Genomic DNA, 14,011 nt, shown 5'->3' on the forward strand with positions numbered 1-14,011 from the left:
TTGTAACAGTTCTCCCAAACATCTTTCTAGATAATTAGTTCCTTCAAGTGACTATATTCAACTCTTTTCTTATTATCTTAAATCCATATTACTATATGGATTCTTATTGTTATCCTAGGCCTGTTTAGTACTTTCAAGAACCTTCTCAATTATCTTATATTACAATATTAAAGTCTTTAACTTTCATCCAGTCTTCTTGGTATTCCTCCTTTTTCTGTTCACGAATTCTTCCAGTCAGGTCAGCCGGCTTTAGAAACTCCAACATCTTCATCTGCCATTCTTCTACCATTGGTTTTTCTTGAGATTTCCAATTTTTTGCTAATAGCAGTCTTGCCGCTGTAGTGGCATACAAAAATAACCTAACATATTTTTTGGGCAATTCCAATCCTATTATTCCAAGTAAAAAGGCTTCTGGTTTCTTTACAAATGTATATTTCAACATTTTTAAAAACTCATTATAAATCTTTTCCCAGAAGTGCTTAGGACACGTCCACCACATATGGTGACAGGTGCCTTCATTTTCTTTACACTTCCAGCATGATACGTATGATAACTCTTTGCTAGTTTTACCGGGGTTGAGTACCACCTATACATCATTTTCATAATATTTTCTTTTAGTACCGTAAATGCCGTGAACTTAACCCCTTTCTTCCACAACCTTTCCCAATCTTCCAACATTATATTGTGTCCCACGTCTCTTGCCCAATCTATCATAACAGATTTGACTTGTTCATCCTTTGTATGCCACTCCAACAGCAAATTATACATTTTATATAGATTTTTAACATCCGTATCCAACAACTCTGTTTCCAATTTGGTTTTTTCCGTTGCAAAACCATTTTTCTTATCAAGCTTATACAACTCATTGATCTGGTAATATTGTAACCAACCATCCAGTTTATTTTAATTTGATCAAATATTCTCAGTTTAAATCCTTCATTATCTTCCAACAATAAATCAGCATATTTCAACCATTTAGTCTCCATATTTAGTTTTTTCTGGGCCTTAGCTTTCATTGGTGAAAGCTACCTGGGTGTTTTCCTTTCTAAGAGATCTTTGTATCTTATCCAAACATTATATAGAGATTTTCTAATTACATGATTTTTAAAACCTTTGTGGGCCTTTATCTTGTTGTACTGTAGATATGCATGCCAACCAAATACATTGTCAAATCCCTCTAGATCCAGCATATTAACATTGTCTAATTGAATCCATTCCTTTATCCAGCAGAAAGCTGCAGCTTCAAAATATATCTTCAGGTCTGGCAGGGAGAATCCCCCTCTTTCTTTAGTATCTGTTAGTAACATATTTAATTCTACGTTTTTTCCCCTGCCAGATAAATTGAGACAATGCTTTCTGCCATTCTTTAAAACACTTAACATTATCAATTATTGGTATGGCTTGAAATAAGAACAACATCTTTGGCAATACATTCATCTTTACCACTGAAATTAATTGTTACCGTTTTGAATTTTATTGTATTATTATCTTTCTTAGTGGGTGGTGCAGGCTGCTATTCTGAATAATGCTTTTTATAGATTAGAAGGCCATGGGGATGAGTTTATGGAACCAAGGGGGCTGTGGCCCAAAATGGTTTGGGAGCCACTGATCTAGTGTTTATTTCTTATCTGCTAACTCCAGGGTGTGAGCATGCATTTATATGCATATCCTCTTGAGTGCATAGGATTTAAAAACAAAACAGCACCTTTTCCTTTAACGTCCTCAATCGGGCAATACCTTTATTAGGACCAAGCAACATGCCACTAAAGAGTTGCAGACTTTGGAGTGATGCAAAACTCTTCATCAAGCAAGATATCATACAAAGCAAGTCACGGGGTGGGGAGTGAGGACAAACAAAGAAGTAAAATATAGGCTTGAGGTTGCAGTCATGTGGTCAGTTTCTAGATTTAGGGTGTGCACAAATTACCACTTTAGAGACAGTGAAGTCCCATTTCACAACTCCCTCCCCTCCAGGTGTTCACATCAGCACAAATTCTTTAGTGTCAAATTTGTTTCTGCTTGTATACAAACTATGTGTAGTGTACTAACAGCACACTGTCTTCTGACTAATAGCGTATTAATGCTTCCCTTATGAAACGCTGCATTTTGAGGCGCAACCCCCTGCAAAACCACACACACAGCAACCCAGCACAAGCTGAATGCAAAGTTGGGGCGTCATCTTGGTCATATAAGTTAACGGGGCGCAGATGGCTAAGTACCGGTCATAAGCCATCACTGCGAGCAAGCAGGCCTCTGAGATACCCAAGCTGTGGAAGAAATAGATTTGCAGAAGACAGCTGCTCAAGGAAATGGACTTCTTGCTTCTCAGAAGGTCCACCAGCACCCTGGGCATGGTAACGGTAGTATAGAACACCTCCAAGGTGGCCAACACAGCAATGAAGAAATACATGGGGACGTGAAGGCGAGGAGTGGCCGAGATGAGGCTGAAGATGAGAGCATTGGCACTGAGGATGAGCAGGTAGGTCACCAAGAAGATGGCAAAGAGGAGTACGCCGTAGTCGCCTAAGTTGAGGAACCCATCAAGCTCAAACTCAGACACTGAAGTGCCATTGATAGCTTCGACCTGCATCATAGGTAGGCAAATCTAGAATAGGAAATAAAATCTATGTATGCATCAGACTTTCACTGCATTTTCCTGTAACTTGAAAGATACCACTCCCCGAAGTTTGTAAGGGTCATTATGACCACACAATTAGTATACTACAGGTGAATCTTTTTACCAAAATCTACATAATTTTGGGGGGGATCTGTGTGTCAATTACATAAAACCACATACTTCCATTCTCAGATATGATTCGGAAAAAACAGTGGGTTGGGGGTGGGAAGGGAAGAGGAATATTTCTTTTACTTGGCGCAGAACATAAATATTTTGAATTTAAACCTCCGTCATTTAAGCCACTTCTATATCAACCCAATTTGACCATGCAACACTGATAAGAGGCATTTTCAAAGGGAAAAAACCCCACCCCTTCACTGACACCAAAGATAAAAGAGAGACCAGGTCTGGATGAAATGTGCTAATTTACAGGTATTGATGCAAATCCTGATATTATTACTATGCTTTAATATAAATACCATATATCTCACCTGGCAGTGTATGCACATTGCACCTTTATAGCACATTCAAAGCACATTTCCTCCCTCAAAGGACCCTTTGCTAAGGGTGCCGGGAGGTGTAGCTCTGTGAAGAGTAAACTGCTGTGGTATCGCCATGTGGTTTATCCATAAAAAAGCCACTGTATTGGGTGCAGTGTACAGTAAAGGGGACATTAGAAACCACAAGAGAAGCACTAGTATTAGAAGGTAAAAGGAAAAGGTAAAGGACCCCAGGACGGTTAAGTCCAGTCAAAAGCGACTATGGGGTTGTGGCACTCATCTCGCTTTCAGGCCGAGGGATCCAGCATTTGTCAACAGACAGCTTTCCGGTTCATGTGGCCAGCATGACTAAACCGCTTCTGGTGCAACGGAACTCAGTGGTTTAGACCACAGCGCAACCCATGTCCTAGTATTAGAAGCGATGGTTAATAAAGGCTGTGCACTGCTGTGCTCCCTCCCTGCTGAAAGTGATGGGCACAGTCACTGAAGGCAAACATAGTGCACAAGAATAGGATGAGGCGCAGCTGGCCAGCTCCCACCAATCACAAGAGACAGGAAAGTAGAAATTGCACATGGTACCTGGGACTGAAATGGGTTCATCTCTTTTCTTCAAAGGGAGCTGTGTGTTTACTCTGCTTTCAATGCCAGGACTCTATAGCATCTGGGGGAGTGATGACAGTGCCTCTGAGGGTATACAGCTTGTCTTTCTTTCCACTTCTAACAAACCAATGCCAGTTCTCAAACATTCAAGATTAGGAAGCAGAGACTGGAGGCCTGATGAATTATTTCATCAATGCTTTTAGAAGATATAATAATAATAATAATAATAATAATAATAATAATAATAATAACGTCTCACCCATGAATTGCATCCCATGAGGCATCCCAAAGTGATTTACAATGTAATAAAAACATACACAAAATAATGTAAATATAAAATATGGTGTGTGTGGATATATAGATAGATAATTAGGTAAGTTGAAAATTTAAAACAGCAACAGGACATACATAACATACCAATTATATCCAATACAGATACCAACATTGACAAACACCTTAATTTAGAAGACTTGTTGAAAGAAGAACATCTTTGGCAGGTGCCGAGAAAACAACAGTGATGCTGCCTCTCTGGTGTTTAATGTTTAATGTTTCAAGGAGTAGATGCTCCAATGGCAAAGGCTCAATTCTGATATTGTGCAGAAAGATCAGACAGTGCTGCAGGATAACCTCTCCCGCAGAATGCAGTGATTTTGGTTCGGCGTGTAGAGAAGTGAGACAATCCTTTAGGTGCACCAATCCCATCATCCACAATGGGAAAATATAATTCATTTCCAAGACCTCTGTGGCCATCCCTTGTTTATTATTACTAAGACTATAGTTCTTCAGAACATAACTGTGTCCCCAGGAAATCAACCTACCCTACTGAGTATAAATATAAATATCTCCTAAAATCCAGGATTTTTGATTGCAAGAAATTGGATCCAAAAACTCTGGAGGCACCAAACGTTAGGCTGACTCTTTTTCACAGACCCCAGGAGCCTCTGGACTGCAATTCACACAACACACTCATCAGGGAGAAGTAATTCCCACAGAGTTTATTTGTGAGTAAATGCGCTGAAGAGTTCAGAGAAAAGCAACGCAATGATGCACCTGTATGGTGCACACTACGTAATTTTCATAATTTTCAGATCTTAGGATTTCTCCTTACTAAGCACTGTGGATGAATATTCCATAACTAGACTGGTTCTCTTGAATACCCATAGAAAAGACTCCACACTTCCCTGGCCTTTTCACCTAGCATTGCTGTAATCCAAAAATATATCCTGATGTTGATAATCAGGGACCCTTTTTTGGAGCTTCTGAGCGGGAAGAGGAAACTGTCCCCCCCCCCCCATATGGCCAACTAGTCCTTATCATACAGCCAATGCAGCTGCCTTGAACTCATCCCACATTGCCATGCCTTCAACCAGTCCTGTTTCCTGCTAGGACTTGATGCTCAATTGAGTACCATAAAGGAGAACAGAAACGCCTAGTTTCAAAAACCCCATTGGCACCATTCAAAGCTTTGGTTATGACCTACAAAGCTATACAGCTTGAGTTCAGGCTCTCTGAATGACCATCTCTCTCTATATGATTCTGCTTGGCTTTAAGATATTCCAAGGAAGTCTTTCTCTCAGTCCCATCTCACTCACAGCTACTTTTGGTGAAGATAGGAGAGGGCCTTCTTGGTGGCTGTTCCTAGATTGTGGAACTACCTTCCAAGGGAGACTAGACTGGCCCTAGTCAGCTTTCCTGTCACTAGTAGACACACTTTTTTTTTCTTCCAACAGGCCTTTTTCCTCGCCAGGCTTCCTCAAACCCGGCCCTCCAGATGTTTTTGGCATACAACTCCCATGATCCCTAGCTAGCAGGACCAGTGGTCAGGGATGATGGGAATTGTAGTCTCAAAACATCCGGAGGGCCGAGTTTGAGGAAGCTTGTTCTTTGGCCACTAACTGGCTGTCATGGCAGGGTAGGTGTTGTTCTTTGTGTCTGCGTGTGTGTGCTTTTAAAATGATTTTCAGAGATTCTCAGTGCTGTATTTATCATAGCAACTAACAAAACAAATACATTATTTGTAATAATAAATAAAATATAAGCCAATCATTAAAAACATTTTATATTTCTAATTTAATATCTCTTCTTCGTTAGTCACTGTAATAAAAACAGGGTTTTAGTGATTTGGTATCTTATTACATTCCACAGAAAACTTGTCTGAAATGCTGTTTGATGCTCCATAACCTGTCTATTTGTACATACTTGTGTGGAATCTCGATTAAAATAAAAATGGGGGGAAATAAACTGAAAGTTAACTTTCCTAAATATTTCTGTTGTTTTCTGCTCACCTGCAGCAACCTAACAGACAGGTAAATAGCGAAGCAAGGTGAAGAAAACACCAGTAGGCTACCCGCCTAGGTCAGGGGTCTGCAACCCGCGGCTCCAGAGCCGCATGTGGCTCTTTTACACCTTTGCCGCGGCTCCGGGGCGGATACTAGCGAGGGGAGGAGGCGCATTGTGCACCCTGACACTCCCCACTGTGACGGGCGCTGTACTGGCTGTGATGTCGCATGGGGGCAGTGCGTGCGTTAGTCACGCACTGTCCCGACGTCACCTTCCCACCCGCTGTCAGATCGCGGCTCTGGAGATATATTTGTTTTAAATGTCGCAATGGTTTTGCGGCTCCCAGTTTTTTTTCTTCTTCGGAAATGGGTCCAAGTGGCTCTTTTTGTCTTAAAGGTTGCAGACCCCTGGCCTAGGTGTACCAGGGTGCCCTGTCCCTGCTAAAGACCTTCTGTGGGTTTTCACTTTGCTTCCCCATTTGAAGAAGGCTTGGTTCAGAAGAGCCAGGAATCTGCATTGCAAAAGTAAAAAATAACAAATCGCTGGCCTAGATCATGTTTACATCTCTTGATGAGATTAGTTCGGCAAGCGGTTCAGAAGATCACAATCCAATTAGGGTACGAGGGTGACCGAAAAAGTAAAAGGAACCCCGGCAGCGACCCTAAGCAAGGGAGCATGGGGAGGAATCCCCACCCCACGCCCTCATTGAGTAAAGCACGCAGATCGCAAAGCGGCGCCTTTCGGGAGAAGGAGGAGGGATCGCGCTTGCGCACTTCCCTCGGAACGCAGGTAAGGAAAGAGGGGATCTCCTGGAACCCGCGAATCCTTCGGCGGGATTAGGCGAAGGCGAGCCTTAGTTAGGGAAGAGCCCAAATTTCAAAGGTCCTCCGGAAGACCCGCCCTTCGCCGCGGCACTCTGGGTCGTTGAGCGGGATCCGCTGTGATGCGTCTGTCTGGGGTTGTTTTTTGGGTTGTCGCCATCCCGTTTTTCGAGCTGGGGCGGGGTAAAGGGGCGCCTGTTCTCCAAAAGAGAAATGTATCCCGATATTGGGGGATGAGAGAAGCGGGGAGAGGGGGCGTGTCGGATCCTTGAAGCGATCCTTACCCAATGCATTAAAAAAGAAATAACTTTTGCAAGCGTTTGTGTGTGCAAACAAATGCTCCCTGGTTGGATCAGCGATGGCAGACGCAGGCGGAAGAGCAGTGCAGATTTGGAGGGGGGGAGCGTGGGGGGTCAGGCAGCTGCCTCCCTCCCTCCAAGCCTAACAGTGAGTGTGGGGAGGGGGGGGGTCTGATCTCGATCTCTCTTTCTCCCGCCTGCCTTCCAAATTATTAGGATGGAGGAGAGCGGGAAGGTCAAGCCGCGGTCGCCACTGAACTGGGAAGAAAGTTGCCGCGCAGCAGCAGAAAAGGGCGCCTGGTCCGCCGGGGTAGCGCTGGTCCAAAGAGCCAAAATCCTGTGTTTTTGTATTTTTCTTATTTCCCCATACAAACACACATACACAAATAAAAAAAATGGGCGTAGCCAGGATTTATTTAGGGACGGTGGGCAGGGTTTATGTTGGGCGGGGGGCGGAACCAAGCTATTTCCGATGCAATCTTATTTATTTACTTGATTTAGGGGGGAGCAGCTGACCCCCACCCACCCCCGACTACGCCCATGCACACAAACCCAGTACTGGAACTTGGTATTGCTTCTTGATCACAAGACAGCAGGGGCTGAGGACTCCCCCTCTGGGGACAGGATCAATTCCTCACCTTCCCCCTGGCAGCTCTTTAAACAGCGCTGAGGGAGATTGTAGCCTACCCACCGCCTGCCTTGACACACTCCTGGAGAAATAGGAAGGGGAAGCTTCCCGCTTCCTGTTCCTTCTGAAATCATTGTTCTATCCCCTGTTCCCTATACAGTGGTACCTCGGGTTACATACGCTTCAGGTTACATACGCTTCAGGTTACAGACTCCGCTAACCCAGAAATAGTGTCTCGGGTTAAGAACTTTGCTTCAGGATGAGAACCGAAATCGTGCTCCGTCGGCAGCTGGAGGCCCCATTAGCTAAAGTGGTGCTTTAGGTTAAGAACAGTTTCAGGTTAAGAACGGACCTGCGGAACGAATTAAGTACCTAACCTGAGGTAGCACTGTATGTTGTGACTGAGCCATAAAGTAGGCATAGCGGAAATAATCACATGACCTTCCTCTTCCTGCTTCTTATAAACCAGCTCACTTACTCCCATTTCCTGTTGTTTGCCCGTGCCTGTATTTAGGTACCTCCAGACTCTCTGTGTGTCGCGGGACGGATTCCTGCATAAATTTAGGTACGCTGTCATCCTGGTGCAAAAAAACCCCGCTTAAAAATGAATAAAAATGGATCTGCGGTTAGGGAACTGACAGTGTAATGCACTGAGAAGTGTGGGATGAGCAAATGATGAATGGGAAGGCGTGTAAACACACTAGGAGTAAATCGGGATGAATGCTCTTTATTGTGTAAGTGCTCCATAAGTAAATGCAAAGGAAAGCACGGTAAATAGTTAGCCGCAGGGTAAAGCAAATCAGGAGGGATGCTCAAGAAATCAATTGTCCGCAGGAACCGTTAGACTGTAAACCCCTTCCACAAATGCAGCTAACTTGATGTTGCTAGGCTACGGTTCTCATCACTCCCAGCCAGCACGCCCAGTGGTCAGGGGTGATGGGAATCCAACAACATCTGGAGGAGACAGTGCTACACAAGGCCTCATTCTCCTTGTCATCAGTGTGTAGAAGGCATCAGTCTGGTTCACACACAACACTAAACCTTGATTTGTGGAACTGTGGTTTATTACATGATGGTGTGGCATTAAATGTGAACCATGTCCTATGGCTTAACTATGGTTTCTTTATTGCCATCAAACCACCATCTGAAGCCACAGCTTGTTGACCTATAAATCTTGGCTTGTTTTAATTATGTCTTGATGCTTGTTTTGTTTTTGCTTTTGTTGTAATTCAAAAACGTAAACAAGGAATAACTTTTTTTTTTAAGGAAGCAAAGGGATGGGGCAAGAGTAGCTGGAAAATAAACTAAACTGTGGAGAAGCAAACTGGTATGTTTGATCATCTATGAGACAACTTGTGGTTTGTGAAACAAACTGTGGCTTAGCATTAAGACAGACCAATATGCTCCTTTGTATTGTGTTTTTGCTAACATTTTACCATATGCTGTCCACACCAGTGGGCACAGTAGGATGAGAAGTTTCATCTTGATATAGCGTTGCCCACATAATTTGTTTGTTTTCTGCTGTAAAATTTTTAGACTCACAGAATTGTAGAGTTGTGTCATCTAGGACTCAGCTATATTAGTAAAAAAAACTGTGCTATGAATGCATTATAAACATGCAACACTATAGATGGTGCTGGAGAGCAAAAAAAATCTTCATGATTTTCCATCACGGGTTTTTTTGTTTGTTTGTTATACAGTGGTACCTCAGGTTACATACGCTTCAGGTTACAGATTCCACTAACCCAGAAATAGTACCTTGGGTTAAGAACTTTGCTTCAGGATGAGAACAGAAATCGCGCTGCGGTGGCAGTGGGAGGCCCCATTAGCTAAAGTGGTACCTCAGGTTAAGAACAGTTTCAGGTTAAGAACAGACCTCTAGAACGTATTAAGTTCTTAACCAGAGGTACCACTGTAATGATTTAATTTCTGACTTATTTATAGCTGGGGGTTTTTTCCCTTTGTGTAGATCCAACCCTGTTCTAACCCACTGCAATGCAGGAATCTCAACTGAAGCATCCATGACAGAAGGTCACCCAACCTCTGCTCAAAAACCTCCTTCGTTCAACGTTGCTCCTGTGACATCCGATACCATTCCACTCCTTCCGCAGCATGGAACCTCATGTGTTGCTCCAGCTGCTGAAGTTACACCTTGAGGTGTTGGTTGCTGTGCTCCACTCAGCCATCAGCCGATGCAACGCCTATCTTATGAGTATCAGAAGGCGGCAGAGGAGGAGAGTGCTGATAGGGCGGGCGATTCAGAACCACATCTTGAGGACTCGGCGTATCATTCAGAGGAGGAAGAGCTGCAGACATATGGTTCCTATCGTCACCTTGTTGGAAAGCGGGCCGAAATTGCGGCGCTGGTGGGTCTGCCCCACCAAGCAGCATTGGTGGGAGCGTTCCATGCTGGGGACCCGGGACGACGAAACGTGGATTGAGAGCTTCCAGATGAGCCGAGGGACCCTCTTCGAAATTGCGGACGTCCTCCGACCCCAGCTCCAGAGGCAGAGAACTATCATGCGGGAAGCCATCCCCGTCGAGAAGCGGGTCGCTATCGCCGTGTGGTGGCTCTCTAATCTGAAGTGCTACCGCGAAGTTGCCGCACAGTTTGGAGTTGGGAGGTCGACGGTGGGAGAGATCGTTCTGGAGGTGTGCTTTGCCATCAAGCACCTGCTCGTCCAGAAGACAATCTATTTGGGTGACTACTGGAAGGTGAAGTTTTTTTTAAAACGTGTTCTTAAAAATGTTGCTACAGTTGCACAGCTTCAAACTAACACCGCTGTGCCACACTGCTGCATTGTCTGGAGGGTGTGTGAGTGTGTTGAGTTGCACATTGCAAAGGAAAAATAGCGATAGATAGATAGATAATTTTTCTGTTTTACAATTTCAAATACTCATTTTACATTCTTAAGATATCAAAGACTTCCCTTTTTCTCTTTCCATGCTTCATTTTACATATCTTAAATCCATGCATACTTTAACAAAAACTGTACCAATCGGTATTCCATTACTGCATCCATCAAAACTTATCTACTTCATCCATCAAAACTTACTGTTGAATTTATCTTAACTCTGCCAGCGTTTTCAGCTATACACTATTATTTTCCATATACTCAATAAACGTTTTCCAATCTTCTTTAAACGTATGTTTATAGTTATAGGTAAAAAGTTGAACAGATGGCAAGAATAACATTGACAGTGTAAGAACATATGCTAATTGATATTATTCTTGTCATCTGTCTAACTTTTTACCTATAACTATATGGGGCAATTGCCATTGTATCTGTGGGCACTTATGTAGTAGTCAGTATAGCAAAATGTTGCTTTCTTTGACATTTTCATCCCACCTGCCCAGATATAAAATCTTCCCTAGGCAGCTTACTATCATCATCATCATCATCACCACCACCCCAGTTTTTCCTCAGACTGGGACTCAAGGCAGCTTACAGATAATATAGTTATACAGATAAAACTTCAATGTAGATTAATAAAACTAATATAAGCATGAAAACATAACAGTTGCGCAGTGTCAGAATACCACTTGCTGAAATCCTATTAGTGACCTGCCATGCTTTATATTATGTGGAAGAGATTTCCCATACAAAATGACTGAATTGTTTGAAACTGCATGGATTGCTGCAGTGGAATGGAATAATTTGGGAACATGGGACAGAAACTCGCATATATTTGCATTGTAGTTTATATGGAATGTACCTGTTTCCTGAACAGTGTTTTTCTGTTTTGCACTTGCAATGCAAAATTAGTAAAAAAATACTTACACAGCTTGCTACTATGCCATATTACTGTGACTTTTTTTGGACATGGTGGGTGTGCTGTGTGGATATTTTTGGGGTGAAATTGTTGGCACAACCACAAAACAACCATTTTTAAATTTACTACTTCTTTGTTGCTGCTTACAGATCATGGATGGTTTCAGGAAGATGGGATTCCCTCACTGCGTTGGCGCAATGGACTTGACACATCTGTCCATAATAGCCGCTACGGGTCCGGGAGATGAGTGCAACAAGCCAAAGAACTTCTGTTCCATTCTGCTTCAAGGGACAACCGACCACACCGGCCGTTTTACTAACATTGAAGTGGGATGGAGCGGGAAGAAACACGACGACGTGCAGATCTTCCGCAAATCTGCGCTGTGCCAGGCTATGGACGAGGGCACCTTTGTCCCGGGGAACCCGACTATCAACATTCAGGGTGTGGAGATCCCACCTCTAATACTCGCCCATAGCACCTACCCTATGCGGAAGTGGCTCCTGAAGCCCTACGGAGGCCCCTTGGACCAGAGGAAGACCATCTACAATAGGACTTTCAACCACTGCCACAGCGTGGTCCAGCAGGCCTTTGGCAGGCTCAAGGCAAGGTGGCGTTGCCTCACTGCGAGGCTGCCAGTGGCAGAGGAGAACGTTTTGGCGGTGGTCACCGCATGTGTCGTGCTGCACAATATTTGTGAGACCAAGGGGCACGCCGTTCCCGAAGGTGTGGACATCTCCGAGCACGTACTGTTGGCAGCATATAACGAGGACTGCCATTCCTACGAAACCAGCAGTGAGTCGGGAGGCGAGGAGGTGCGCAATGCGATCTCACGTTACCTGGCAGGAAATACTGAATGCTGAGATCTGGACTTTGCATTTCGGTGTGTTTGGCATTTGTTTTGTAAATATAATTGCCTTGGTTACGCTGACGTGTTTCATTTGTGTGTACGCCATCTACACTCGTTGAGTAAAGCTCAGGTTAATGAAGCCAGATCCCCTTCCCTTCATTCCTAAAATTCCATATTTTCCCTGTATTTTGCATTATTTTTCTGTTTTAAAAAAATCATTGCAGTTCATACCATTTGCACAAGTTGAACTAACATGTTGCTGCCATAAAGACGAATGTTAAGTGCACATACAGCCTGCTTCCCCCCCACCCTAAAACTCGTAATACTACCTTCCCACAAGAGCAAGACATCTGCCCCCAGATGTACAAACAAACAACAGCTTCCCTGTGAAAAAATAACAGACCAGGTAAGGAAGGCAATGAAACACACTGCCCCTTCCTCCTGCTCTAGGGAAGGGCTCTGAGTAAGCCATCTCCTCTGACCCCTTACCACCATGGTGACTGAATCACAACTAGCTGGAGGAAGGAGAGGAGTTGCTTTAATTCCCCACTCCAAATCACAGTTTTTAAAGGCGAATGATTCCTCAGAATGTAGCCCTCTTTAGGTGTTAATGGTCCATGGAATGACTCACTCAGGATAGCTCTGTGAGCGTAATGGTAGTGGGGGGATTGGAACTCAGGTTTCTCTGGTCCAAGTACAACACACTGGCTAGCCATGTGTTTGTTTTCCGTTTAATCAAGCAATCTAAAGACTTGAGGGGGAAAAGGCAGGTTCTTGACTTCCAAGGTTGGGTATGTGACAACCCAAAACCTAATTACAGTGGTACCTTGGTTTAAGACCAGCTTAGTTTATGAACAACTTGGATTAAGAACGCTGCAAACCCGGAAGTAGGTGTTTTGGTTTGTGAACTTTGCCTTGGAAGCAGAACATGTTGATTGTGTTCCATTTGTAAATTGAGTCTCCCACTGCTATGGGAAAGCACACCTTGGTTTAAGAATGACTTCCGGAACAGATTAAGTTTGTAAACCAAGGTACTACTGTATGTGGAAACCGCTGCCTCCTTGGAGGAAGTTCCATTACTAGGGAGCTATAACCAAGAAGGTACTGCAAAAAAGGTGCCTGGTCATTGAAGCCACCCAGGGATGCTGCCAGGGTTCAGTAACTACAGGTAACATGTAAGCCCCATCTTGCATGCAGCCAGTTAACAAGGCAAATTAATATTCCACCAATGTCCTCCAACCACACACTACTGAAGTCTTTTTGTTGGGCTCTATTCACAACTGACTTGTCACTAAGGACAGTGTTCAATGTAAAAGAACAAAAGGGTGGTTTGGGAGGAAGTGAGATGACTTTGGTGTGTGTGTGTGTGGCAAGATTAGCTCTGAAGTGTTACATCCACCTGAAAAGAAACCTCTTCCTGAAGAGAATTAGGATGACATTCCACCCTTATCCTAAACCAAGCACTGATTCCCAGCCCTATATAAGGAAGCCTTTTAATGTGTAATGTTTTATTATGTTTTTATATGTGTTGGAAGGCACCCAAATTGGCTCGGGCAACCCAGTCAGATGGGCGGGGTACAGATAATAAAATTATTATTATAATACACACATTGGCATATGGCATCATGGAGTCCTGGAGTCCAGC

General features: G+C 43.7%; 1 protein-coding gene across 2 annotated transcripts; it reads left to right on the forward strand.

Moving 5' to 3' along the window:
- Positions 1-6,756: 6,756 nt before the first annotated feature.
- LOC310829581 (uncharacterized protein) lies at positions 6,757-12,441 on the forward strand. Of its 2 annotated transcripts, XM_083708236.1 has the most exons (4): positions 6,767-7,892; positions 8,128-9,432; positions 9,652-10,460; positions 11,669-12,441. In XM_083708236.1, exons 3-4 carry the CDS (start codon positions 9,858-9,860, stop codon positions 12,377-12,379), a joined length of 1,314 nt encoding a protein of 437 aa, XP_083564362.1. In that variant the 5' UTR covers positions 6,767-7,892; positions 8,128-9,432; positions 9,652-9,857; the 3' UTR covers positions 12,380-12,441. The 2 variants fall into 2 exon arrangements, with proteins under 2 accessions (XP_083564363.1, XP_083564362.1); XM_083708237.1 differs by lacking the exon at positions 8,128-9,432 and having other exon boundaries at positions 6,757-6,786; positions 9,715-10,460.
- The last annotated feature ends 1,570 nt before the right edge of the window (positions 12,442-14,011 follow it).

Source organism: Podarcis gaigeae, assembly GCF_964106915.1.
Source record: "Podarcis gaigeae genome assembly, chromosome: 13".
Taxonomy (NCBI): Eukaryota; Metazoa; Chordata; class Lepidosauria; order Squamata; family Lacertidae; genus Podarcis; species Podarcis gaigeae.